Raw genomic sequence first — 25,652 nt, 5'->3', positions numbered from 1 at the left:
GAAAACTGTTACCTATGTGTAAATGTGATTAAGCTGATGCTGCAGCTCTTTATTATCTGAGCAATTAAGATTCAACATCTGAACCAGTCCCACTATAAGTAAGAATGAACAGGAAAAGTATTGCAAGAAAGTCAGACATTTTAAGAAAAATACCTGAATATATTTGGTGGCACATTATAATTTGAAAAATAGGGTACGGGATTCATGATGGAAAACCTGATATTCACCACTGTTGAATTGGCTTTATCTCTGTCAATTTGCTGTTATAATACACAGAAAATAGAGTTTAGAAATTTTTTTGTCCCTGGTGATAGAAGTAGATTTTCTATTATTGAAGATTTTGTTGTTTCTTTTATTCTGTGCATTCTCTGCAGAAGTTCTGAGATCAAAGAACATGCAATGCACTGAGCAGGAGAATTGTCTTTGTGTTAAACCTCTGCTTGCAAAACATGAAGTTTTCCACCAGAATGGAATTGGATTTCAGCACTTGTCATGCCTTTGTCTTTCAGCCTGGAATCCCTGCTATGAATGGCTTTGTCCGTGGATTCGGCTTTGTACTGTTGGCAGCAACTGGGAGCTCACAGTCCCTCCCAGGCTCTATCAAAATCAACACCACTGCTGTTTTAAGTCAGAGACAAACCAAAACTAGTCTAAACAAATGGAGGATTGTGTTGCCTGACAACGGGAGACAGCGGAAAGACTAGAAACAAGCATCTACGTTTTATTCTGGAAACAGGATACAGACCACAAAATACACACGGTTCACTTTTTTTCCCCCAAAATCTTTTAGGACAGTTTCACAGGTAAAAAAATTCATTCAATGATCAGTGAGATTCAAGAACTCTCTCTGAAACTGTGATATTTGAGTGTGATGGAGAAGGGCTGCTTTTGTAGTTGCAACCAGACTAAAATTTAGCTGATGATAATTTGTAACAAAATGGAACTCAGTTGACACTGAAATGGAGGATTAAAACAAGCACAGGGAGTGCTTAACTGCTGCTGTGACCAGCTTTTTTAATTGAATGCTGCAACAGTTCTCTTTGTTAAAAAATCAAGTTTTTATTTCAAAATCCTTCTGGTTTTGTGTTGCATAAACCTCTGATTTTTAGAGCATAAAAAAATTCATTGGATGCGTTGAGACACCTATGAAATTCTGTGGATTTCAGTAGCTCAATTTTGATACATTTTTAATGTCACAAAGTGACTGCCTACCTATGAAGACATGTGCAAGGTCAAGTTTCTTTCTAAATGCTGGTTTAAAGTTATGTAAAACCCCTAGCATAAAGAAAAAAGTCTAAAAGATGCCCAGAGAACCATCATCACAGTAAAGAGAACTGGAAGTTGTACATCCATCTCAAGCTTTGAAATTTTCATTCTGTTGACTAGATTTGCCCATTCCTAATTCAACCTGCCATTTGCAGAATCCCTCATACATTCCTGATGGGAACATTTCTGTAATTCATTGGTTATTTTTTTAGGGTTTGTCTGGCTTTTGCTTAATTAATGTTGTGCTTATTTTCAAGACTGAAGTGGTGAGGGGCCATTAAAGACCTTGGCAATCCCAGAGACAAATAGTGTTTGTAACACGTGAGAAAACTGGAGATAGTTATAATAGTATGAAAATGTATGTCACAGGCTCTTCTAAAGAAAAAAATAGCATCTTGGTTAAGCAGATGATTAATTCATTCTGGAGAAAGGAAAAGGAGGGTAGAGGAGTGAAATTATTACTGTTCCTTTGACACAGAATGGGGCTTGTTCATTAAAGAAAGGACACATTCTAATTTCTGACTACTTTTAATTAATTTTTTGCATTTTCAGGCTGAGTAATCTTTATTTTTTCTTTCTGGTGGTTCTGAACTGGTTCCCACAAGTGGAAGTCTTCCACAGGGAAGTTATGATGCTGCCTCTGGCTGTGCTGCTGCTTGCCACCATGATTAAGGATGCTATTGAAGACTACAGAATATACTAGTATGATAAGACAATAAACTTCACTAAAACCAGGGTATATGACAAGAAAGTAAACTAAATCAATTATTTGTTTCTTTGCTTCTGTTGTGGTAGAAACCTCTCATCTGATTTTACAGTAACTGCTTCACTGACCATTCAGAATACTGTAAGTTTGGAAAAAGCATTGCAAAATATTTTTTCTAACTTTAAAAATACCTTATTTATCTCAAATAATCTCAATATCATTGAGGCTTTGTTTCACACCACAACAGTGTGTGCTGATATATAAAGGTTTTCATTCCAAGTTTTCAGAGCAGCCTGCCAACACACACAACATCCTCTCTGGATAGCAAAAGGATTGGGAGGACAAATGGAACTTACGCAAGTCTGGAACAGAAAACAGGGGCTGTACAGAAAGTTGGAACAACGTCTTTCAGATGTTTCACACTAAACCCAGTAATACAGAAATTAATGATCAACTACATTCAAGGTGAATCATAATCAAGAGATGAAAAAAGTTCTAGGACTTCCAGTAAGCACAGGGATCAATACAAACCGGCTTGGCTTTGGAGCTGGTGCAACACCTGCAGGAAGCTGTTTGCTCAATACTGACTCAGAAGGAAGGAAGAAATATTTTCACTGCAATTCTTATTGCAACATTTCGATTTAATCAGAGTTTCTTGTCCAAGTACTAACTTGTGACTGCTTAATTTGTCACTACATCATGAAGCAAATAGGAGTTTTCATTTAAAATAATTCATTTAAATCTTTGTGTGCTTTCCTTTTTTCACCTGCCCTTAATCCCAGGCCACAGAGAAAAGAATTGCTATGGTTTACATACATGTCATTAGCTCTTCTGGAAATTAGCCCTCATCTGTGCTGACATACTTATTTGTCAGAGGAAGAAAGATCAAAGGGGAAGGAGTATCTGGGTGGGAGAGGAAGGTTTGGGGTCTGTCGGGGAGAAGGATCAGGCTGAGGGACAATTCAGGTACATTACACTTCACTTGCTTATGTCTATGTATGATTCTTCTGACTACAAAATCATAGGTTTACTTAGCTTGGAGAAATGTGGGTTAGTTGTTTGTTTAATAGTAATCCATGTTAGGGTCATGAAAACAAACAATAGATATAGGAAATAAAAGAGAAATACTGTCTGTACTGAAGCTTGTAGAAATCTTTGGTTGACATCTGGGACACAGAACTCTGCCCATTACCTTTGAGCTTCCTGGCAACTCCCAGGGTTATAAAGTGATTCTGAAACTCCTGAAGTGACCTATGAAAATTGTGTGTAGGTTCACAGCTTTGCCACTGCTCTATATTAAAGCAGACACACTTCATGAGAGCAGAGAGTTACTGTCAGGGAAATTGTCTAAACAAGGCCTCCAGGCATCTGCTGACAGGAAGAACAAAACATTCAGGATGCTTTTGGTATACATGAGGTGCAGCTGCCCCAGCAGGCTGTAGGATCTGGTGCAGCTGAGTCAGGATGATCCCTGTCCCTGGGTAGGTGGAAGTTGGAGTGCAAGAGGCAGCCCTGGGCTTTGTACATCTCAACTCTTCTCTCCACCATTTGGGAATTTACTTGAACTCTTCTAACTTCATTGGTTTTCAACTTGAAGCTACTTTTTGAAAGAAAAACAAGATGTCAAGGAAAATTGTTCCAGGCTGCTTCTCTACAATGGTACGGAAAAAATATTTTTTCAAGGAAACCTGCTGTCAATGTGGTGCTCCAGACACAGAAATCCAAAATGAGGAGCCGAAGAAAAGAGAAAAAGTAAGAAAGAAGAAAATTGAAAATAAACGAGTGATCATCTCCAATTTGCCCTTTGGAAGCAAGAAGTGGAAGGAAAATCCAAACAGATACTATGACTCCAATGAAATTAAGACCACAAAATATACCATCTTAACTTTTCTCCCTAAAAATATCTATGAGCAGTTTCATCGCTTTGCCAATATTTATTTTGTGTTCATTGCAATGCTGAATTTTGTGCCAGTGGTGAATGCTTTCCAACCAGAGGTGTCTGTGATCCCAATTTGTGTTATAATGACCATTACAGCCATTAAAGATGCTTGGGAGGACTTCCGGCGGTATAAATTAGACAAAGAAATCAATCATATGGGATGCTACATTTACAGCAGGTAAGCTTTGTATTGCTTTTATTACTAAAAACACTGGCTCAAGATCTTTTATAAATGGTGAGGCTTTTTGTTTAAAAAAAATTAATAAAAAACTGCTGAAAAATCACTGTCACTAGGTGAAATGGGGAAAAGTCATGGCCACTATATATGACCTGGTGTTTGTTCTCATACAGGAAAAGTTTGTTGGTTTTTTGGGGGTTTTTTTAAAGCATTTTTTTAAAGCATTTTTGTACTGGGAAGTTAAGTTTGAGTTTCATTACATTGGTGTATCTCTCAGCCTCTTAGACATGCAGTGCACTGAAAATAGGTGCTTAAAGAGCTACAAGCAGGTGAATTTCTAAGATATTTTCAAGAGGGTTTAATTTTATCGAAATAAAGTAGCAGAGAACAAGATCTGTCATGGGACTTGTTTGCATTCTTAGATGCCAAGAAACTGCTTAAAAACATGACCCTTTGAACTACATTTTATTTTATACTCTAGATTGTTGAGTAGCTTTCAGTTATTTTTTCTTTCTTAGGCAGTATGTAAAATGAACTCGTAAAAACAGTCTAGAAATGAAAGATAGTAATATATGCCTCTGTTTAGTCACCTCTAAATGAATTAACTGCATGTGTCTGTGCTCACTTCTTCAAAGTGTTTCATGACTTCTTGCTTTTAGGACATTCAGAAGATTGAAAATTATGTTTTATTGTATAAAACTGTTCTCTCAGCAAAGCAGCAAATTACTTTTCCCTGACAAAATATCACATCTGGGAGTCAGAAGTGCAAAACTTTCCATCTCTGTAAATGTGCCTGTCATCCCTTTAATCAACACTGCTTTATAAAACGTGCTTTCATGAGTAAGATCTTGCAGAACTCTGGTTTTTGTCGCATGAGGCTGTCATTAGTGTTTGTTTCCCCTGCATTTGTTTGTCAGTTTTTTATTTTTATGTCTTGCTGGTTAAACAGGAAAGTAATAGGTTTGCTTGTTTAGGGGCTAAACTTAAGCCCACACATAGATAATGATTTTAAAAAGCAGTCATTAAAAAAACTGCACTCCTCTCCTCGACAACTTTAACATTAAAAAAAATTTAAAAAGCTGGCATTTTACAATATTCTAAGTACTGTAGATTTAAGATCTCTTCCATGGTGAAGAAAGTAGTTCTTTGGGTAGGGTGGCAAACTGCCTATTCTGCCTATCTTTGAAATTTAAATCTGGTTGAATGTTCTAGCTTTTCCAATGTTGCATTAGACTATAAGGCAATGGATTATTTGTTAATACTTGTTAAAGCCAGTATGGGGCAGAATATGTGGGGCAGTAGATGCTAATGAATAAATCCACAGAGGGATCTTACTTATTTCCTCTTTACACACAGAAACCATGTCAGTTTAGATCTGAAAGCCTTTTACCATGAGAACATGAGAAGTAGGGAATACAGTAGAATTTGTTTTCTATACGGGAAAAATATCCACCATGGAATTACAGCATATATTCAGATCCAGATTCAAGATTGTTATGCAGAAACATGAGAACGGCCCTGCATTAAAATTGGTTATTTCATCCCATAAAAAAGATTTTGATCTATGAATCAGTCTTGTCTAAGCTCTTGTCTTTCACCAGTTTTATGGCCCAAAAAGGAGGTGTAAGGGAAAGGCAAATGAGGATGGCTTCAGACTACAGCATTCATTCTGTCTGGAAAAATTGTGGGTAATAATAATTGCCATGAGATCAGTCACTACAGCTTATTTTATTATGAATAACTTCAATCGGGCTTCTCTGGTGCTTTGGGAAGCTGATATTTCTTGTTCTTCTTGCTAGCTGTAAAGTCATGGAAGGGCATGATATCTTCTAATTTTCTTCCATATGAATCATGAAAATAGGTAACTGTTTTAACAGAAGTGAAAGCCTTTTTGGGATACTGCAAAATTTATTAGTCTTGTGGCAGCAAAAAGTCATTTCTAATAGAACAACTGATCTTCCATCCTAGATGAAATATTACTTACATTTCAAGAGGTAATCTTGTAGTGTATGTTGTATTTATTTCAGGTGTTAAAAAGGACCCTGGCACCTGTTCCAAAATAAATACAAAGGCAAACCAAACTTTTCCAGACACTGAATGTTCTCCAAAACTTTCTTGAAGACCAGGGGAAATGCAGTAACTTGCCTTCTTTCAACGCAGAGCAAGAGAAATTAAAATTAAATAGGCTGGCCTGTAAATTTATTTATTCTAATTTTTTTTCACAGAGATCAGCTGAAATGGGAAATCTAGTCTGCTGGTCAAATAAAAGAACAGACATTTCCAGTAGTGTATTTAAAGAATGTTTAATTGAAAAAATGAGAAACAATTAATATGCATTAAAGTGTCCTGGGGAGATGAAATAACCTAGATGTTTAATTGAGGAGTTTGTACTTTTGGAACCAAAACTTTTGGAATCATACTCTGTAGACAAACTGCACTGCTGTTGGAACAAATCACACAACACCAAAAGGAGAGAACCAAAAATTGACTTGCAGATGGTACAGACCTGTTTAAATGCCTACTTTCTCGTGGTGTTCTTTAAAATATACTTTGTCTACTTTAAAATTTTCCAAGCAAGGCAGACTTCCATTACTACAAAATGCCAAAGCATTTTCTATGATACTATACTTTATTATCCCTCTTTAATTGTATTTAAATTTCTCAAGTCATCTGATTTCATGGAACCATGATTAGTTAGACTCCATTCATAACAGTTAATTATAATCTTCAAATATGTCGGATTTTTATCCTATTCATTTGGTTGCACCCAGATGTAGGAGAGGGTCTGTAGTGACAGAGAGTCCCCAGGCAGGTGCAAAGGCAAGCCACTTTATTGCAAGAACCAGGCCTTTTTAAGCAGTTAGGCCTTTATCAGTTACATAGTTTTAAAGCATAACAAACATAATTCAATCGACTACCAAACACCACGATGTGAACATGCACTAGTTATATAACTTGTTTTTCTACCACTAATTCATCTGAGTCACTTTCCCACAGTCCTTTTCTACTTAGCTGAAGTAGCAGGCCTGAGCCATGATTTTAAAAGGTTAACAAGGCCCTTATTTTATAGGGCTTTACCTGTATACACCCAGAGACCTTTTAGTCGACTGGCACAGATTGCTCTTTTCATCTTTCTTGTCAGTTAGTCCCTCCAAACCTACCATGATTATTTTTCTCTAAACTCTCTTCAGTTTGTCATTAACTTACTAACAGGAGCCAGCACTGAATGTGATATACAAACCTGAAAGTGAATGTCAATGCAATAGTTGCTAAAAGCTATTATTCAATTTTCTTGAAGTTCTATAATATTTAAGGAACTAATTAATTATTGTTATAAAAATATTGTATATAATTACTAATGTAATTATTATATAGCTTGGCTGTGATATACTCCAAGGGTTATATCAAGTTCTGTAAGTACTCCATTGCATCCAGACAGGTTTTTGCATCAATTTCACAATTTTGGAAGATTAAACCTATTCTTATCTCAGTGTTGTAGTAGACACTAAGATACAAATGCAAGGACTATGCACAGTTCAGTATGGCACAGCAGCAGCCACAAAAATGTTAACATTATTTAAGATATTCATAATTCTTAATTTTAAGAAAAAATTAAAAATTCTGATATCTGAGACAGTGACTCAGAGAAACCTTGTTTATATGCCTTGAATCATCCATTGGACCTTTTGGAGAAGTAGGTAAGTCAACAGGCATCCTAAATGAGGTGCTTTGATTACTCTTTCCGTAGAAAGTTCCTCTGTAATTCTTTCAGGCCTTGTGGTTTTCAGGTACTTCCTACAAGCATACATCTCCTCCTCCTCCTCGTCTCTAAATCCACTGATGTTTGTGGTACAAAAAATTTAGGCTGGCCTTCACTCTGACTCTTTGTTTAGTGTAAGGTTTTAGAACATTTAAAGATTTTTGCATCAACACTGGGTTAGCCCTAGAGCAGAGGTATAGAAAGAAGGAAAAAACAAAGTTCTCATAACTATTACAGGAAATCAGAACTGCCAAGAGCTGAAAAACTGAAAGTGGCTTAATCTGGATGCACGGTTTTGAAAGAGAATTAAATTTTTTCAGTTGATTGAAATATTGTAATTCTGTGCTGCAATTTTCTCTCTGACAGCAATGGAGATTTGCTTTCTTACAGGTGACCATACATACAGGGTCCTTTTTTTTTCTATGGGAAGCTGGGCAGCAAAGGCAAAGGCAAAGGCTGCTGTTCTGTTTGAACCTCCTTCATATGCTCTATTCAGCTGGATTTCTGAACGGAGGAGAGATCATACTTCCCATGGATGTTCCCCATGTCTGGGATAGTGCCTGGAACTGACCAGGGGTGCAGTGACCAGCAGAGGTATGGGGCATCTGGAAGAAAGCAGAGAAAAAGGTAGGGGACATACTTGAAAACAGGAATTGACCTACTGTCAAATCTCAGAGTTTAAAGAGAAACAATTTTTCTCTGGACTTGGAAATATCATATGCAAGTCATTCAACCCAAGGTGAACCTGAAAATTTGTAAAGTAGAAGGCAGGATGAGAGGAAAATCCCATTCTGCCAAGGGCACAGTGAGCAGAAAGATTTCTTGCCAACACTTTAATTTAAAGTGTTGGTCAGCAGCATTGAGCTTTCACTTGTTAAAGAGCCTCTTCTTTCTTTTTTGTTTTTTGACAAAGCATTACTTTATAGACTATGAGCCTGCTGGAGGCTTTAGTGGGTTCATTTTATACACAAAAAAAGGTCTAAAGCCTGTGTCCCACTCAAAACCTCACCACAGGCAAAATTGCAATCCATTTTATTGGACATAGCAATATCAAGGCCACCTTAATGGTACTTTCCTTGAGTGCAGGTATCTCTTCAGTTGGAGGCTGAAGACCTCCTGAATAAGTTAATTCCTGTGACAGCCACAAAGCATGTACTTGGATCGGTTGCAAGCTACTACCCCCTTGCCTAATGTCAAACATGAGAGTGTTGTTCTCTGGCAATGGGCATCCCCTGCTCTATCATCCCTATAATTTTTGTCTGTACTTCATGTACTATGGAAATTTTGTACCTAGTTTAGCTGTGGATACCTGAATTAGCAGTGAGTTTGACTGAAGGCACAAACAGTGACTTCTGCTTGAGGCATTCTTCAACCTCCCAGTGAGCTGAGAAAATGTCCTTAACCAATAGGACACTAATGTGTGTTATGTCACCATGACGCTGCTTGAAACCAGTGGTACTAATATAATGAAGAAAGTAAAGCACATTGTGTGGGATATGATAATTGCGTTGTGAAGAATTATGGGACATGCTGAACTGACTAAAGGCAAACCAATTCTCAGCTGGTCCAGGAAGCACTATTTGAAAGTGGAAGAGCAGTGAGCTAGTAATTGTTGTCAGTCAGGGTGTATTGCTTGGTCTCTGTGAAAGAAAATCCATAAAATACATTACTAAAGCTACCCCTTGTTCATATATTGCTTTATCAGAGTTTTCTTCAAGATCAATTACCTGCCAAGGCATTTAAAGCTGCTTCACGGAAAAGGTGCAATGGTTTAGCAGACAGCAGAAGAAGCTAATGACTAAACATTAAGACCAAATAAAGAGACCCGCAGAATCATGGCCTCATGGCATTAAGATGCATTCTAACTGTCTGAACTTTTAAAATACCATTTAAACCTGAAGAGTGGTAGGTTTCTACCATGTGACCTCAAGAGCTACATAGTCACACAAGGATATGACTATCAAAAAAGCTGATGTAGGATGTACTTTCCAGAAACTTCACAAGTTAATGAGAGTCCCTAGAAACTAATGCTAATGATTAGGAGACATTAACTGACTGACCTTGAAATTATCTGTACCTTCCAGCTGGTGCCAGGAAGAATTGTAACAATAGTACTTTGTTCAAAGCAATAAAAAAAAAACAAAACAAGGGCATTTCCCTAAATACAAGAATCTGCAATTTAAAAAATAAACCTAGTAAAGTCTAAGGAACATGCTGTTTACATCTATTTTATTTTATTTCTTCAAAGGTGAGTGAAAAGAAATCCAGAACCACTTATATGAACAAATAATACATTTATTAAGTTCTAACTTAAAGTTTATGTAAGCTTCAATTAGTTACAGAAGTTGAGCATAGGCTTGTATCATTGAGAAAATAAGTTACTTATTATGATGTTATAGGCAGTTTAAGCACATAAAAATATAGGATCTGTTATTAGCATTGAGGAATTTGGAATGCCAGTATAAGTGTATGTACTTTATTAGACTTCAGAAAAATTTCCTTCCGGTCATTTTTAAAAGGTGCTTTTACTGTCTTAACATAGTAACTCTCAAATCCTTAACTTTAACTCTCAAATCCTGAGAGTTTGGTGCTGTGGGAAAAGGCTGAGGCTGGGTACAGAATTGGCCACTGCTAGATGGCATTGTTGGTGCTGCTGGGCTGATGTGCTGACATGAAAAACCCCCCCTGCTCCGGGATGGGATTGTGGCAGGAGCCAGTGACAAACCCACAAGCAAACTATGGCACCTTCCCATGCTCAGACAGTATCTGCAGCTCAAGAACATTATCAATCAATTATACTGTATTCTGATCTATGGACAGTTTTCAGAATCAGTTCCTGCCTGATCTAGTGCCTTCCTTGAGTCCTAAATCTGCTCATTTGTTGTCTGTTTTTTGTTTTGTGGCAATAGCACCTAATGGTGAGGTCATGGACATGAAGTGATCTTTGAAAATACTTTGTGAGGGGTTTGCATATAAAAGCTGGTATAATCTTTGATAGCATGAAACTGTGCAAGATTTTTATTTTCAAAAATAGACTGTGAAGAGTAAGCAGTTGTGTGATTCAACCTGTTGCCCATGTAAAACCAGGATCCCAGAATACTGGTGTTTTTTATAAAATAGGTGGTGCTTATAGGAGGTAATTTTCAAATATAGCATTCTAGCAGATCTACATACAACAAAACATAAATATGTAGGTTTCTCCATTGACAACACTGATATGTTTTTCTAGGTGCCATGACCTGGTGACAATTTGGGGGGGGGGTATAGTGAAGAGCAAACAGTATCTTTATTTTGAACTGCAAAGGATCCCAAGATGGAGCTTGCAATAGTTCTAGGGAATAAGATTCACTGGACTAATTGTCTGATAAAATGTGTCTGGATGAAAAATATTTCTGAAAACAATCTAGGAGACACAGTTGCAGTGGAGCACATATGAAAAATTACTTTTATTAATCTTTTCTATATAGCAGAACAATAAATTTTATTTCCCTCCATTCACCATGTATTTTGATCCAGTTTTTGTTTGAAATTTATCTTTATTGAATCTAAGAAAGTGAAATCAAATGGTTGACACAGTCAATAATTTATTCAAGTTCACCCATTATTTCCAACTGCAGCAGGACTGTTTATAGTCCTTTTTTTCCCCCCCAGAAATTAGTTCATAAAATCTGTTTAGTTCAGGCCTTCTCTTCAGATTTGATGAGTTTAATAACAGTTCTGGCAGACATAATTTTGACTGTTCAAGGCCTCTTTTCATTGGCAATATCCTTTGAGGGGCATCATCATGATCTCTATTAGCAAGGGAACAGTTTTTGAATGTGCTTTTGATAAATTGCCAGGTAAAAGAGAGAAGGGACTGCGGAACTTTTGTCTTACATCTTGTCTCTAGTGTACCACGGCCCTGATACCACATGATATAAGAATCAAGCAGATTTCCACCTATTGAAAACCACCACATCTTGTTTATTTTATTGGTTCAATACATTTACCCTTTTTGTATGTTTCTTGTCAGACCATCTTGGGTTTATTAAGTTCCTCTGTTTATTTATCAACCAGAGCTTGTGCTATTAACTTTAATCACTGAGCAGAAAATGGGCAGTGTTCCCAGTTACAGGGATTGCTGTAAGGAAACTGCTTCATCTGAAAAATCTTGTTAGGCAACTAGGACAGTGCTGCCATGGGGTGCACCAGTTTCATCACAAAGTACTTTTCTTCCTTTCATCTGCTGGCAATTCCTTACAAAGTTGTAGAAAAGCTTTGTACTATGTTTAATATGATTAATATAATATAATATAATATAATATAATATAATATAATATAATATAATATAATATTATATTATATTATATTATATTATATTATATTATATTATATTATATTATATTATATTATATTATATTATATTATATTATATTATATTATATTATATTATATTATATTATTTTTAATCTTCCAAGTTCTGATGAAGAGTTTTCTTCAGGAACATAAAATGTGTATACTTTGAATACTCATTGGGATAGAGTGACAGTTCACCTAAATGCAGGTTTGGGATTCTAGCAATCCCTGAACTGTAGTCCTCATGCTAAGTAAGGATTTTCCTTTGATCTGAAAGAGGTCATTTGGCTTTTCTGACTCACTGTCTCCTCTGTAATTAATGATTGGGTAGAACCCATGTGTAATGTAGATTTCATGGGGAGTTATTGAAAAAAAATTACAAATCCGTGATTTCTGCGGATTATTTGGGCTAATCTGTGTTATGGAACACAGCCAGCTGGACAACGCCCTTCTATAGCATTTTATGGGAGGAAAAAAACAGAAATATGCTCTGTAAACTTCTGAATTGTGCAAGAGTTGACGTACAGAGAGATAGGACTGCCCAGCAGAAGCCACAGTAAACATTATATGCAAACTATAAATATCATCCAATTGTCTAGGATGGCAAGGCAAGACATCTACTTCCTCAACTGATCTTGTACTCTTTCTTTCACGTTTTGAACAAACAAATTAAGAAGTCCTATTCAAACAGTGCTTGGCACAGAAAAGATTGGTACTTACATAGCTGATTTGTTATATTAACTTAGTATCTGCTTTGTAGAGGATTAAATACTGAGCATACACTTGCTAAAATACTTTTCAAATGGAAATATAGGTAGATTTTTTTACAATGCATAGCAACATCTAATTAACTTACAACAAACCTCTGTTCTTTAGTGTGGGTGTCTTGGGTTGCAAAGCAAGATGTAACCAAAAGTATGTATTCTATCACCATCTGTTGAAACCAGGTGGGGCAGTGACCTTTATCGCCAGGGGGGATATCTTCTGCTAATGGGTCATCTGTTAAAACCAGGTGGGGAAGTGTTCTTTATTTTTTCCACAACCCATCCTCCCTCCAGGGAGATATCTTCTGTTAATGGGCCATTGAGTCCCACTGTATGACTGATAAAATTACATCATCCCACTGTGAGATACCCCAGTCAGGTGAAGGAGCCAAGCATTCCTACTTGGATATAATCTGAGATTTGAACATCACAGTCAGCCTTTTTCCACTGGATTCCCAGAGGAAGACCAGGCCCATCTTCATCACCACTGATCCTTCAGAGGAAAACTACACCCTTCTCCAGGATCATTGCTTCAACAGAACCACATCTGTCACTCCCGGAGAACTGTAGCTTAATCAGACTGCTACCAACACCCTGACCAACAGGGTGTCAGGTTGTATTCTGACTCTATCAGTGTTTCGTTTTTTGTATTACTGTGCTTTTATTTGATTTATTCTAGTAAAAAGCTGTTATTCCTATTCCCATACCTTTGCCTGAGAGCTCTTTAATTTCAAAATTATAATAATTAGGAGGGAGGGGGTTTACATTTTCCATTTCAAGAGAAGCTCCTGCCTTCCTTAGCAGACACCTGCTAAGACACTTTCAAAACAAGACAGTGGTCTTTTATGTCTGTTGTTGCTCAAAAGAAAAAGGATATGCAGGTAAGTAGAATCAGACAAAATAAGAAGAATGAAAAATTCAGGAAAGAGAAATTAATGAAAGATGAAAAAAATTGCTACAACCCCATTGTATAGTATATGCTCCAAAAGCATCAGTAAAGGGATCCAAATAATTTGGTTGGGGGTTTCATTTTTTTTAATAAAAAGTGAGTATCACTGGGAAATATTCAGAATTTAACTTCTTGCATAACCTGTACAGGTAACTGTTAGTTGATGTTGTTTTGTGGATAAGGGCATAAGCCAAGTGTGAGGGTTTGCTTGGCAGCATTGTGGTTGGCTCTGCTTTGCAGAAACCCAGGAAAGTGGGTTATTAGGATGCAGTCCTTGGCCTGGCTGTGAAGTGGTGCTTGGATGTGTGCTTTGAACTGTAGCAAAACACTTTATCTCTTCTATCGCTGCTCCCCTTCTCATGATACAAACACTTCAATGAAAGATAGTATTCTCCATGCAATAGATGAGGATGATTAATAACTTAACCAAAAATGAGACTCTGAGTCATTACAAAAGGACTTTTATTGTCTGTCTGGTAAAGCATCATGAGCATTTTTCCTCTCAAAGAGCAAGGCAGAAGAAAATTTGTTTATTTATACTGAAAAAATAATTTCCTTTCAAGGAGTTAGAGGAACTAAGCAATTGTTGCAGTGCATTTTTCCCATTAAATAAGTTTAAAGCTTATTGTGTAGTTTCTGGTCTGCTTAGATGGTTAAAGAGCTGTTGAAGGTTTAATTTCTGAAAATGCAATGTCAAAAAAGTCTGCTATTTGCTGAATTTAGTTCCTTGATTAAATAGTAATTTCTTTTCCTTGAACCCCATAGACTGTTTTCCTTTTTTTTTAAATATTTTGTGTTAATTTAGAAGCTATTTGTTTCTCACTTTAACTTTTCCATTAAACTTGGGCTCTGGTTGTTGTTTTTGTTGTTGTTGTTTTTTTGTTGTTGTTGTTGTTTTTTGCTTAATACTAAGGAATCATTTGTCAGCTCTTCCACCTTTTGAATTTGTTTCTATGCATTAAGCTCAAGATTTGTAACTACATCTTGTGAGTTACAAACCAGAAAGACCTGAAGCAAGTGTGGCTGAGGTATCAGTTTGCTTCTTTCAGGATCTATATGTTGATGTTGGAAAGTATCTAGGAAACAGTCACACTCAAAAACAATAATCTAAATTTCTTCAATAAGATACTTGAAAATACCTCTGTTAGTCCAAATTGCCCTATATATTTTGCTGTGCAGATTATAGGACTAGTGCTAGAATGAAAGAGAACTGCTGTAAATTGCTTATTCCATGTAAAGATTTGGTTTGAATGTGACATATGGTGAAGTGGTGCTATGGACATGTCTGAATCATTAATTTCCAGTTTCTGTGCTACGTCCTTTAATAAAAGGTCAGTGTGCACCCATCCCCTATTTTCTCTTTTTGAAGCCCCACAAGCCAGCAGTCCTGCCTTCCTAATGTCACTCATCACCTATGATATGCTTTTAATGCAACAGGGAGGAACATGCTTACGTGGAGAAGTGCTGGAAAGATGTCAGAGTGGGAGATTTTGTGCAGCTGCAGTGTAACGAGATCATCCCAGCAGATATGCTGCTGCTCTACTCCTCTGATCAGAACGGGATCTGCCACCTGGAAACTGCCAACCTTGATGGGGAGACCAACCTCAAACAGCGCCAGGTTGTGATGGGGTTCAGCAGCCAGGTCAGTCTGTGGAAATGCAGTCCACGGGCACAATTGTCTCCAGCTGTGCCCATTGTGCCACAGCAAAGCTACTACACAGAGGGATTTATTTCTGCATGGCAATTTGAAGAAAGCTTGTGGTCCCCTGCCAAAGCATCTGTGGGTTTCCTTATGGATTCTGTGTCTCCATTGAGGCTGACACACCACACTCATTTCATAAGCAGGTGGAGGTATGGTAGCTCAACTAGATGCTGCTCTAAGGCACACTGGGTTGGAAAAATTTAAAGAATGGAATCCTGTGTAGGAGTACATTGAGCAGTTTAATAGGAACTCGAGGTAAATTAATTTTTTTTTAAGTTATATATTTGACATGAGTTTCTGTATGATTTTCAATTCTTAAAATCACCATTTCTTTTTCATAGACAGTATTGATTTCTTTTTACACTTCAGTGCTATATTCGTGTGGCTCATGTTGGATAAACCTGAAGTAAACTAGAAAATATGACCGGGAGAGTTGTTACATTTTCAAGTACCTTTAAAAACACAGCAGGGCATTTTTCAAACAACTCAGAGCAAGTCTAAGGAGTGGTAGCATGTGAGGAGAAAAACTTTGTTACATTGGAATCACTCCAGCAGACAAGAAATAAAACCTCACAGATAATTCTAAGAATTACATTAATTTATTTAGCAATTAGTACCAGTGCCACCAGGAAGACCTTTTAGAGTTACTGGTATGTGGGACATAGCTGCCAGGGAGCAACCAGTCATTAAATAAAAGCACACCATTTCCATGGCCAGTTGAGATCAGGTGCTGTACTCCAGTTTTATTTGCTTGTTGTTCAAATGCATATCACTTTGCAAAGACAATTAAAGACTTTCTCATATTGTGGATGCCATAGCACATAGCACAGGCCTTTTCCAGTGCCTTCCAATGACAAATAGGAAGAGGTTTAGTTCCTAAGAAACACTGGAAAATTTAATATGTAGAGAATTAGCAGAAAAACATTTACTTACTACTTAACATTTTTTAAATGTTACATTTTTGTCATGTAGTTCTAATTTTTTTTTTAAGAGGAGAACAGGGTGTTCTACCATTACACAAAATGCAAACTTTTGCCTCAAGTTATGTGAGGAGGTCTTCCATTATATCAGAAAATAACCACATGCTAAATTATGCTCCAGACTGCCTATTAATGGTGATTTTCTTTAGACTTTGAGTTGTTATTCAGATGAACTGTATGCCTAGGAATGTCTGTACTTAAGAACTCCTGTTACATTAACAGAGTGGAATGCAGTTCTGGCCATGGTAACAGCCAGTGCTAAGGAAGGTCAGAGCTGACAAAACCACCTGTATCACCCTGCTATTGTGATGTGTTTGCATAAACAGTGCATCGGCTAAAAAACCCCAGTATATGTAGTTTCACAAGTGCAGGTTTTAGTGTGCCAGCTTCTTCCTTGTTCTTTGAGCTTTGCTTAGTCCTGTGATTTATGAATTGCATAAAACTCCCTCAGGTGTCTGTAAAGTGACTCTTTAAACAGGGAGGAAATATATATGAACTGGGAGAAGTTCTTCAGTTTAGTATGCAAGAAAGGTGGAGAGAGACTATTTACAAGAGCATGGAGGGACAGGACAAGGGGAATGAAACTGAAAGAGAGTAGGTTTAGATGAGATATTAGGAAGAAATTCTTCCTTTGAGGAAGGTGACACCCTGGTACAGGTTGTCCATAGTTTTGAGTGCCCTCTCCCAGGAAGTGTCCAATGCCAGGCTAAACTGGGTTCTGAATCAACCTGGTCTAGTGGAAGGTTTCCCTGCCCATGGGAGGGGTTTTAACAAGATGATCTTTAAGGTCCCAAACCATTCTGTGATTCTGTGATATGCTTAGGAATACTGAATACAACTCTCTGTAAAAGACTGAGAGAAGGGATTTTTTTCTTCCTTTTATGAAATTTTCTAACATGAATTTTCAAACATAAAATTCTTGTCATCGAAAGAGAAAAAAAATTGAGACAAGAAACATTCTTCTGTACCCCTTTCTATCTAGGAGCCTAATAGTTTTCTTTTTTAGCAATGAACATTCCAGATGACATTTTATCTTCCTGTTCTCCTGTTGTATAAATACTTCTAGCAAAACCAAATCTGAACTGATTTTCCTGTTGAGTTCATTGAGTTGAACAAGATTCAGCAGAGGTGAAAATTCTCTCATAACAGACATTCTAAATGTACTCAGCCAGATGGGTCAGAAGGTATGCAAAATGCCCTTATATTCCTGAAGCTTTTATATTTTCTCCAACAATTTGTTATCATATTCTCTACTTTTATGTACTTACACATATGTATATCTTAAAAAAAAAGAATATATGTATCGTTTATGAAAAAAAGAGTAAGAGAGAGAAAATAATGAAAAAATTAAAGCATAGTGCTTGCTTTAGAAAAAGGTAGGGAAGCCCAGTAGCAGATTTGATTTCTAGATTCACTAACAGAAGATTTTCTATTAAGTGAGCTTCACTTCTTTTAAAAATTATCTTGTACAACAATAAGTATTATCTCTCACATTTCTCACATCCCATTTGTATTACATTTTCTTAATCAAAAATCAAAGTTCTGTGTATTTTTCAGTTAAAACTAGATCACCACTTATGGCAGTCAAGTACCTCTCATTCTGTCTGCTTTGTGGACTGCTCCATGCAGTCCAAACCCTAAGTTGTTTCCCTGAACACTGGGGAACTGAAGTAAAATCATATGACCAGTTCAACTCCAAACTCTGAGTGAGTCCTTAGCCTGAAAAGCTTTGTCTCATTTTGTCTCTCCCAGCAGTGTGGGTTTATTCTACTGCCTTCCCTCTTCTGGATTTGTTCATCCTTTTTAGGGTTGGGTGGTGGAGGCTTTATGCTGTTAGTCTTGCTTTTAATTTTCTTTGATTGCAATACATTCATTCAAATATGTGATCTCTTTATGATTATACCATCCTGGACAGTAACATAAGTCTTTTAGCATAACCAAAAATCCTGTTAAATCCTGAAATTGTTTTCATTTGATCTTGCTCTTGTTGACTACTGTTTTTCTTTTATAAGTGATCTGAATATTTCATAGAACCACAGAATCCCAGAATGGTTTAGGCTGGAAGGAACCTTAAAGTTCATTTTGTTATAACCCTCTGCCATGGGTTCCACTATCCTAGGTTGCTCAAAGCCCTGTCCAACCTGGCCTTGAACACTTCCAGAGTTGGGACAGCCACAACTCTGGGCAGGGTTTCGCCACCCTTATAGGGAAGAATTTCTTTCTAATATTTAATCTAAATCCACTATCTTTGTTATGTTCACTTTAAATGAAGACAGATGTTTTTGCTAATTTGCATCTGTGATGTCTTGTCCAATATACAGCATTTTCTTAATTTAATTTGACCAGTTGTTATTCCAAGAGGAGGAAATATTCAGCCCTTCTGAAGCTTTGCTTCAGGCTGTATGAGCTCAAAAGTCTTTGTCTCTCCTTCTAGGGCAAGTGCTCCAGCCCTAGTGGTCTAAATTAAGCTTTTCTTAGTGTTTAGCATTTCAGATACGCATTGGATTTGACACTCATTCTCGGTATGTTTTCTCTTGTAGGATACTGTGTATGAACCAGAATTTTTCCAAAACATCATCATCTGTGAAATGCCAAACAATGATCTCAATAAATTCACAGGTTATATGTAAGTACTTGTTATCCATAAATACATTTTGGATCTGTACTTTGATATTACTCTTGGAGGAATTCGATGGAAGTAACATATTTTGAGGAAATTGATGGTTGTCACTGTTACCTATTCTCAGATTTAGAAGTCAGTATGAAATGTAGACTTGGGCTCTATTTTGTGGCAAGGTAGAACCAAGGCTTGGCATTACATTTGCAGTTGTTTCATACAAACTATTTTCACAAAGCTTTAGCTGTCTTCAAAACGTGGAAAGATCATTTACATTTGACCTGATGATTGTAGGTGTAGACAAAGGGATTACAGGCAACCTCACCCCTGATAAATCAAAGTTGTACTAATTACCAAAGAAGAGGAACAGCCTTGCCCTTAATGGGCTGCAGCTGTGACTAATAAAGATAAGTGTGATAAAAAGGGTAGGTTGACGGGCCAGGGGAATCTTGCAGGAAGAGGACCTGGAGGAGACAAAGGAACCCTGAGGAAAAAGGAATGATCCAGACAGACACAAAGAAGAACAAAATAAGGAAGTGAGTTGCTGCAGTAAAAGATCTGCTAAGACGTTATTCTTGAGTATGATGCAGTTGGAGTCTGTTGTTGGAGCCTGCAGTCCTAGTCGAGCTAGGTAAAATCTCTGTTCAGAGTCTGCGAACCAATATTTGCAGTCACAGTCCAGAAGGAAATAGCCAGCAGTCACACTCTGTAATTGGACCCTACAGTAGGAGCTTGCTGTAGTCAAAGTCAGGATGGCTAGTATGTAAAGAAGACTAAACCCATACCCTTTTCATGTTATTGAATGAGAGTCTGTCTTGGCTCATTTCTACCCCTTGCAAGAGGTCTGCTGCAACAGATGACTAGACTAAGTTAGATTTCAGAAAAATCCTTCCAATTGTTTAAAGGTATCTAGCTACATGGCTCTAGTTTCTTCACATTTACAGCCACAGGCAAAAAGTGTCTCGGTTTGAAAGACAGGTATGGTCTAAGGAAAGGCGAGAACCCCTTTCCTGAGATGCAGAGTGCAACCCCCTCCCTTTTAATTACTTTAGTTTCAAATCAGAGGCCTTCAGGCGGGAGATATGGGGATAGGAATAACAGTTCTTTACTGATATCTAACAAGGCAGAAAACAACAACAGCTATAAAAATTGACAACAGAAATTGAAAACAGAACAGTATAGCTAAGTTCCAGTCCCTTTTGGCCACAGGCTGTCTCCCTGTGCTCAGTTACCGCTGCTGGGGGCAGGGCAGAGCCGGCGCAGTTGAAGAGGGCTGGGTGATGGCGGCTGCAGCCCAGGGATGAGAGGGGATGGGAAAGTGACTGCCCCCCTCATGGTGTCAGTCATGGTGCTCAGCAGAATGTCCAGAGGTAGTAGGGTGAGGTGGGAGAGCAGCAGAGCTATGTCCAATGGCAGGGAGCGTGGATCTCAGTGCTGGGATGGCAGGGGAGATGCCAGATCAGAGCGCAGGGTGTCCTCCCACTGCATGAGCCAAACGAGAGAGTCCCAGCCCGCTCCAGACCCCTGTCCCACCTCTCCTTTTCCCATCCTTCCCCCACCCCCTCCACCCAGACCCCTGCAAGAGAACATTACCGTTTGAAGGTGTAGCCAAAACTGCTTAGCATAACAATGGGAGAAATTCCACAGAAAGAAAAGGGAAACATTCAACCCCCAACAGTATCCACCCCTGAATTTCTCCCATATTAATATGCTATATCAAATTAAACCTTTACATATATATACATACATGCAGTTAGAGACATAGGCACAGTACCATAGGTATTTCACCCTAAAACAAGGTCTCCTTGGGGTATGCATTGGGTCTCTCCATTCTTTTGCATCACTCACCAGGTGCAGCCCGGTCCTTGAGCGAATACAACTCCACGGATGGGATTGTCTTTGCTGGAGGCAGGATTCACTCAAACAGTTTTTCCTAGCATACCTCTCATGTGTACCACTGGAACCTTATCTCCATCTGATATTCCCAAGGGCTCAGATTGGGCAGGGCCTGCTCGGTTAGTGGAACCTCGGGTGTTCACTAACCATGTGGCCTTTGGTAGATTAATGTCTCAGTTCTTGAAAGTTCCCCCACCCAGTGCCTTCAAGGTGGTTTTAAGCAGGCCATTGCACCGTTCAACTTTCCCTGCAGCTGGTGCATGGTAGGGGATATGGTACACCCACTTAATGCCGTGTTTTCTAGCCCAGGTGTTTATAAGGCTGTTCTTGAAATGAGTCCCATTGTCTGACTCAATCCTCTCAGGGGTACCATGCCTCCAAAGAACTTGTTTTTCCAGGCCCAGGATGGTGTTCCGAGCAGTGGCATGAGGCACAGGGTAGGTCTCTAACCATCCAGTGGTGGCTTCCACCATGGTCAGTACATAGCGCTTGCCCTGGCGGGTTTGAGGCAGTGTGATGTAATCAATCTGCCAGGCCTCTTCATACTTATATTTGGACCACCACCCCCCATACCAGAGGGGCTTCACCTGCTTGGCCTGTTTGATGGCAGTGCACATCTCACAGTCATGGATAACTTGAGAAATACTGTCCATGGTTAGATCCACCCCTCGGTCTCGTGCCCACTTATATGTGGCATCTCTGCTGTGATGACCTGAGGCATCATGGGCCCATTGAGCCAGGAACAACTCTCCCTTGTGCTGCCAGTCTAAGTCTATCTTTAACACCTTTATCTGTGCAGCGTGATCTACCTGCTCATTGTGTCGGTGTTCCTCATTAGCCCGACTCTTGGGGACATGGGCATCTATGTGACGGACTTTCACAGGCAGCTTCTCTACCTGGGTGGCAATGTCTTTCCATTCATTGGCAGCCCAGATTGGTTTTCCCCTACGTTGCCAGTCAGCCTTTTTCCACCTTTCCAGCCACCCCCACAGAGCATTGGCTACCATCCATGAATCAGTGTAAAGGTAGAATTTTGGCCACTTCTCTCTTTCAGCAATGTCCAGGGCCAGCTGAACACCTTTGAGTTCAGCAAGTTGACTCGATCCACCTTCTTCTTCGGTAGCTTGTGCAACCTGTCTTGTGAGGCTCCATACGGCTGCTTTCCACTTCCGGTTCATCCCCACAATGTGGCAGGAACCATCAGTGAAAAGAGCATAGCATGTTGCATCTGCTGGCAGTTGGTTATACGGGGGGGCTTCTTCGGCCCATGTCACTTGTTTCTGTTCCTCTTCGTCGGCAAGGCCAAAGTCTTCCTTTTCCGGCCAGTTGGTAATTATCTCCAAAATCCCAGGGCGATTTGGGTTTCCAATACGGGCACGTTGTGTGATGAGGGCAATCCATTTACTCCATGTGGCGTCAGTGGCATGGTGGGTTGAGGGAACCTTTCCTTTAAACATCCACCCCAGCACTGGCAGTCGGGGTGCCAGGAGGAGTTGTGTTTCCGTGCCAACCACCTCTGAGGCAGCTTGAACCCCTTCATAGGCGGCCAAGATCTCCCTCTCCATCAGAGTATAGTTGGCCTTGGACCCTCTGTAGCTTCGACTCCAGAATCCCAGTGGTTGGCCTCGCGTCTCACCAGGCACCTTCTGCCACAGGCTCCAGGACAGACCATGGTTCCCGGCTGTAGAGTAGAGCATGTTCTTCACATCTGGTCCCGTCCTGACTGGGCCAAGGGCTACCGCATGAGCAATCTCCTGCTTGATCTGGGCAAAGGCTTGCTGCTGCTCAGGGCCCCAGTGGAAATTGTTCTTCCTGCGGGTGACCAGGTAAAGAGGGCTCACAATCTGGCTGTACTCAGGAATATGCATTCTCCAAAAGCCTATGGCACCTAGGAAAGCTTGTGTTTCCTTCTTGCTGGTTGGTGGAGACATTGCAGTGATCTTATTGATGACCTCACTGGGAATCTGGTGCCGTCCATCTTGCCACTTTACTCCCAGGAACTGGATCTCTTGGGCAGGCCCTTTGACTTTGCTCTTTTTAATGGCGAAACCAGCTCCCAGCAGAATCTCAATGATCTTTTCTCCTTTCTGAAATACCTCCACTGCCATGTCCCCCCACACAATGATGTCATCAATGTACTGTAGATGTTCTGAAACTCCATCCTTCTCCAGTGTAGCCTGGATCAGTCCATGACAGATGGTGGGGCTGTGTTTCCACCCCTGGGGCAGTCGGTTCCACGTGTATTGCACACCCCTCCATGTGAAAGCAAACTGAGGCCTGCACTCTACTGCCAGAGGAATGGAGAAAAATGCATTGGCGATGTCAATGGTGGCGTACCACTTGGCTGCCTTGGACTCCAGCTCCTACTGCAGTTCCAGCATGTCCAGCACAGCAGCGCTCAGTGGTGGAGTCATTTCATTCAATGCATGACAGTCCACGGTTAATCTCCATTCTCCTTCAGATTTACGCACAGGACAGATGGGGCTGTTGAAGGGTGAGTGGGCCTTACTGACCACCCCTTGGCTCTCCAGCTCACGGATCATCTTGTGGATGGGGATCACGGCATCTCGATTCATCTGGTACTGCCGGCGGTGCACTGTTGAGGTAGCAATTGGCACCTGTTGCTCTTTCACCCTGAGGAGTCCCACTGCAGATGGGTTTTCTGATAGCCCAGGCAGGGTGTTCAACTGCTTAATGCCCTCTGCCGCCACAGCAGCTATTCCAAAAGCCCACCTGAGCCCCTTTGGGTCATTGTAATAACCGTTCCTGAGGAAGTCTATGCCTAGGATACATGGTGCCTCTGGGCCAGTCACAATTGGATGTTTCTGCCACTCTTTCCCAGTCAGGCTCACCTCAGCCTCCAGCAAAGTCAATTCCTGAGATCCCCCCATAACCCCGGCAATTGAAACAGGTTCCTTCCCAACATGTCCCGATGGTATTAATGTACACTGTGAACCAGTGTCAACCAATGCACTGTGTTCCTGTGGCTCTGATGTGCCAGGCCATCGGATCCACACCGTCCAAAAGATCCAGTTTTGCCATGCCTCTCCCTGGCTAGAGGCAGGGCCCCTCTAGCCCTGGTTATTATTATTTCTCTCCTGGGCATACATACTGGAGGTTCCTTCAAGGGGATCTGACAGATCATCTTCCCTTCTGTAATACCCTGCACCTTGGTCATGGGAGGCTGAGGCTACCTTCACTTTAGTGGAGTTCCCTCTGTTAGTGTTCCCCTCCCTGAGTTGGCGCACCTGTGCTGCCAGGACAGAAGTTGGTTTCCCATGCCACCTTATCATGTCTTCCCTGTGGTCACGTAGAAAAAACCACAGGTCAGCACGTGGGGTGCACCCTCTCTCCCTAGATGGGGACGTTGGGCTCTACTTTTGGGGTCCATGACTCGCACTGGTGCTGCACTGATCTTCCTCACCTCTTCCCTTATCTCCTTCATCTCCTCCTTAAACTCCTCTCTGAGGTCCTTAACCACAGCAGAGACATGAGCCTGCACTGGGCCAGCCATCATACTCTGAAAATTCCTGAGCCTGTTGGCAACAGAACCCACTGTCACTTGGTTGGTATCAGCATCAATCATTGCAATAAAGGGGGTATATTGAGATGGGCCCAGGTTTGCCAGATTCCACAACATCTGCCCTGTGCACCTGACCTTGTCAGGGTCATTGTCATGCTGTCCATCCCTCCCAAAGAGCACCTCCAGTACTGCCACTTCTCTCAGCTGTTGGATCCCTTCCTCAAGGGTATTCCAACGTGTTCTCTGGTAGTGCTTCTGCATTCTCTCCCTGTGGACAAATCTCTCTCATACTCATTAAAAGTCGCTCCCAGAGGGAAAGGAGACCTGTCTCCCTTACACACACCTGAGTCCTGGGTCAAGGCTCTCAAATTCCTTGCCTCAGTGCCATCCAGTTGCACACCTGTACCCATAAGGTCCCAGACCCGCAGTAACCAGGTTGTAAAAGGCTCACGGCCCTGTCGTACAATGTCTTTTTGCAGGTTACGGAGACTCTCGTATGACAGGGACTCGGTGATGATCTCAACTTCTGGCTCCCCTGCTGGTTGTGAAGGGCCCCCTTCCTGACCCTTATTATCTAGGTGCCTTGTTTTCATCTTAGACTTCCTAGTTTCCATAGGGGCAACTGCTGCTGCTGAGTGCCCTTGCAGTTCAGCTGGAACCTGGACAGATGTAACGTCTGTGTGTCCCACTGCTGCACCATCAGGGTCTCCCTCTTTAAGGCAGGGAGAGGGTTTCTCACTAGCTGGGGAGAGGTACTCCTTCAGCATCTCACGTATCTCCTTCACTAGCACCCCCACCCATTCTGGGTGGTTCCTTTCTGAGGTGGGCTGTGGGGCAGGGTCAAACTCTGGGGTAATATCACTAGCCTCTGGAACAGGGTCAGGCTCTGGGGTAACCTTCCTAGTCTCTGGGACAGGATCAGGCTCTGGGGTAGCATCACTAATCCCTGAGGTAGGTATCAGGGTTGTTATCCAAGTCAATCTCCCCTTATCTCGGAATGTTAGAACAGGTTTAACAGGGATATCAGCAACACTAGT

General features: G+C 40.2%; 1 protein-coding gene across 1 annotated transcript in view; it reads left to right on the top strand.

Annotated features, from left to right (window-relative positions):
- The first annotated feature begins 3,592 nt into the window (after positions 1-3,592).
- ATP10B (ATPase phospholipid transporting 10B (putative)) overlaps positions 3,593-25,652 on the top strand; it is a 53,383-nt gene continuing 31,323 nt past the window's right edge. The window contains exons 1-3 of the mRNA XM_014877327.2: positions 3,593-4,089; positions 15,335-15,539; positions 19,120-19,205. Coding sequence (XP_014732813.1) covers positions 3,593-4,089; positions 15,335-15,539; positions 19,120-19,205 — 788 coding nt within the window. The remainder of the gene's footprint in view (positions 4,090-15,334; positions 15,540-19,119; positions 19,206-25,652) is intronic.

The sequence above is a fragment of the Sturnus vulgaris genome, chromosome 15 (genome assembly GCF_052056855.1).
Source record: "Sturnus vulgaris isolate bStuVul1 chromosome 15, bStuVul1.hap1, whole genome shotgun sequence".
Lineage (NCBI taxonomy): Eukaryota > Metazoa > Chordata > Aves > Passeriformes > Sturnidae > Sturnus > Sturnus vulgaris.
This window is presented reverse-complemented; position numbering and strand designations above follow the sequence as displayed.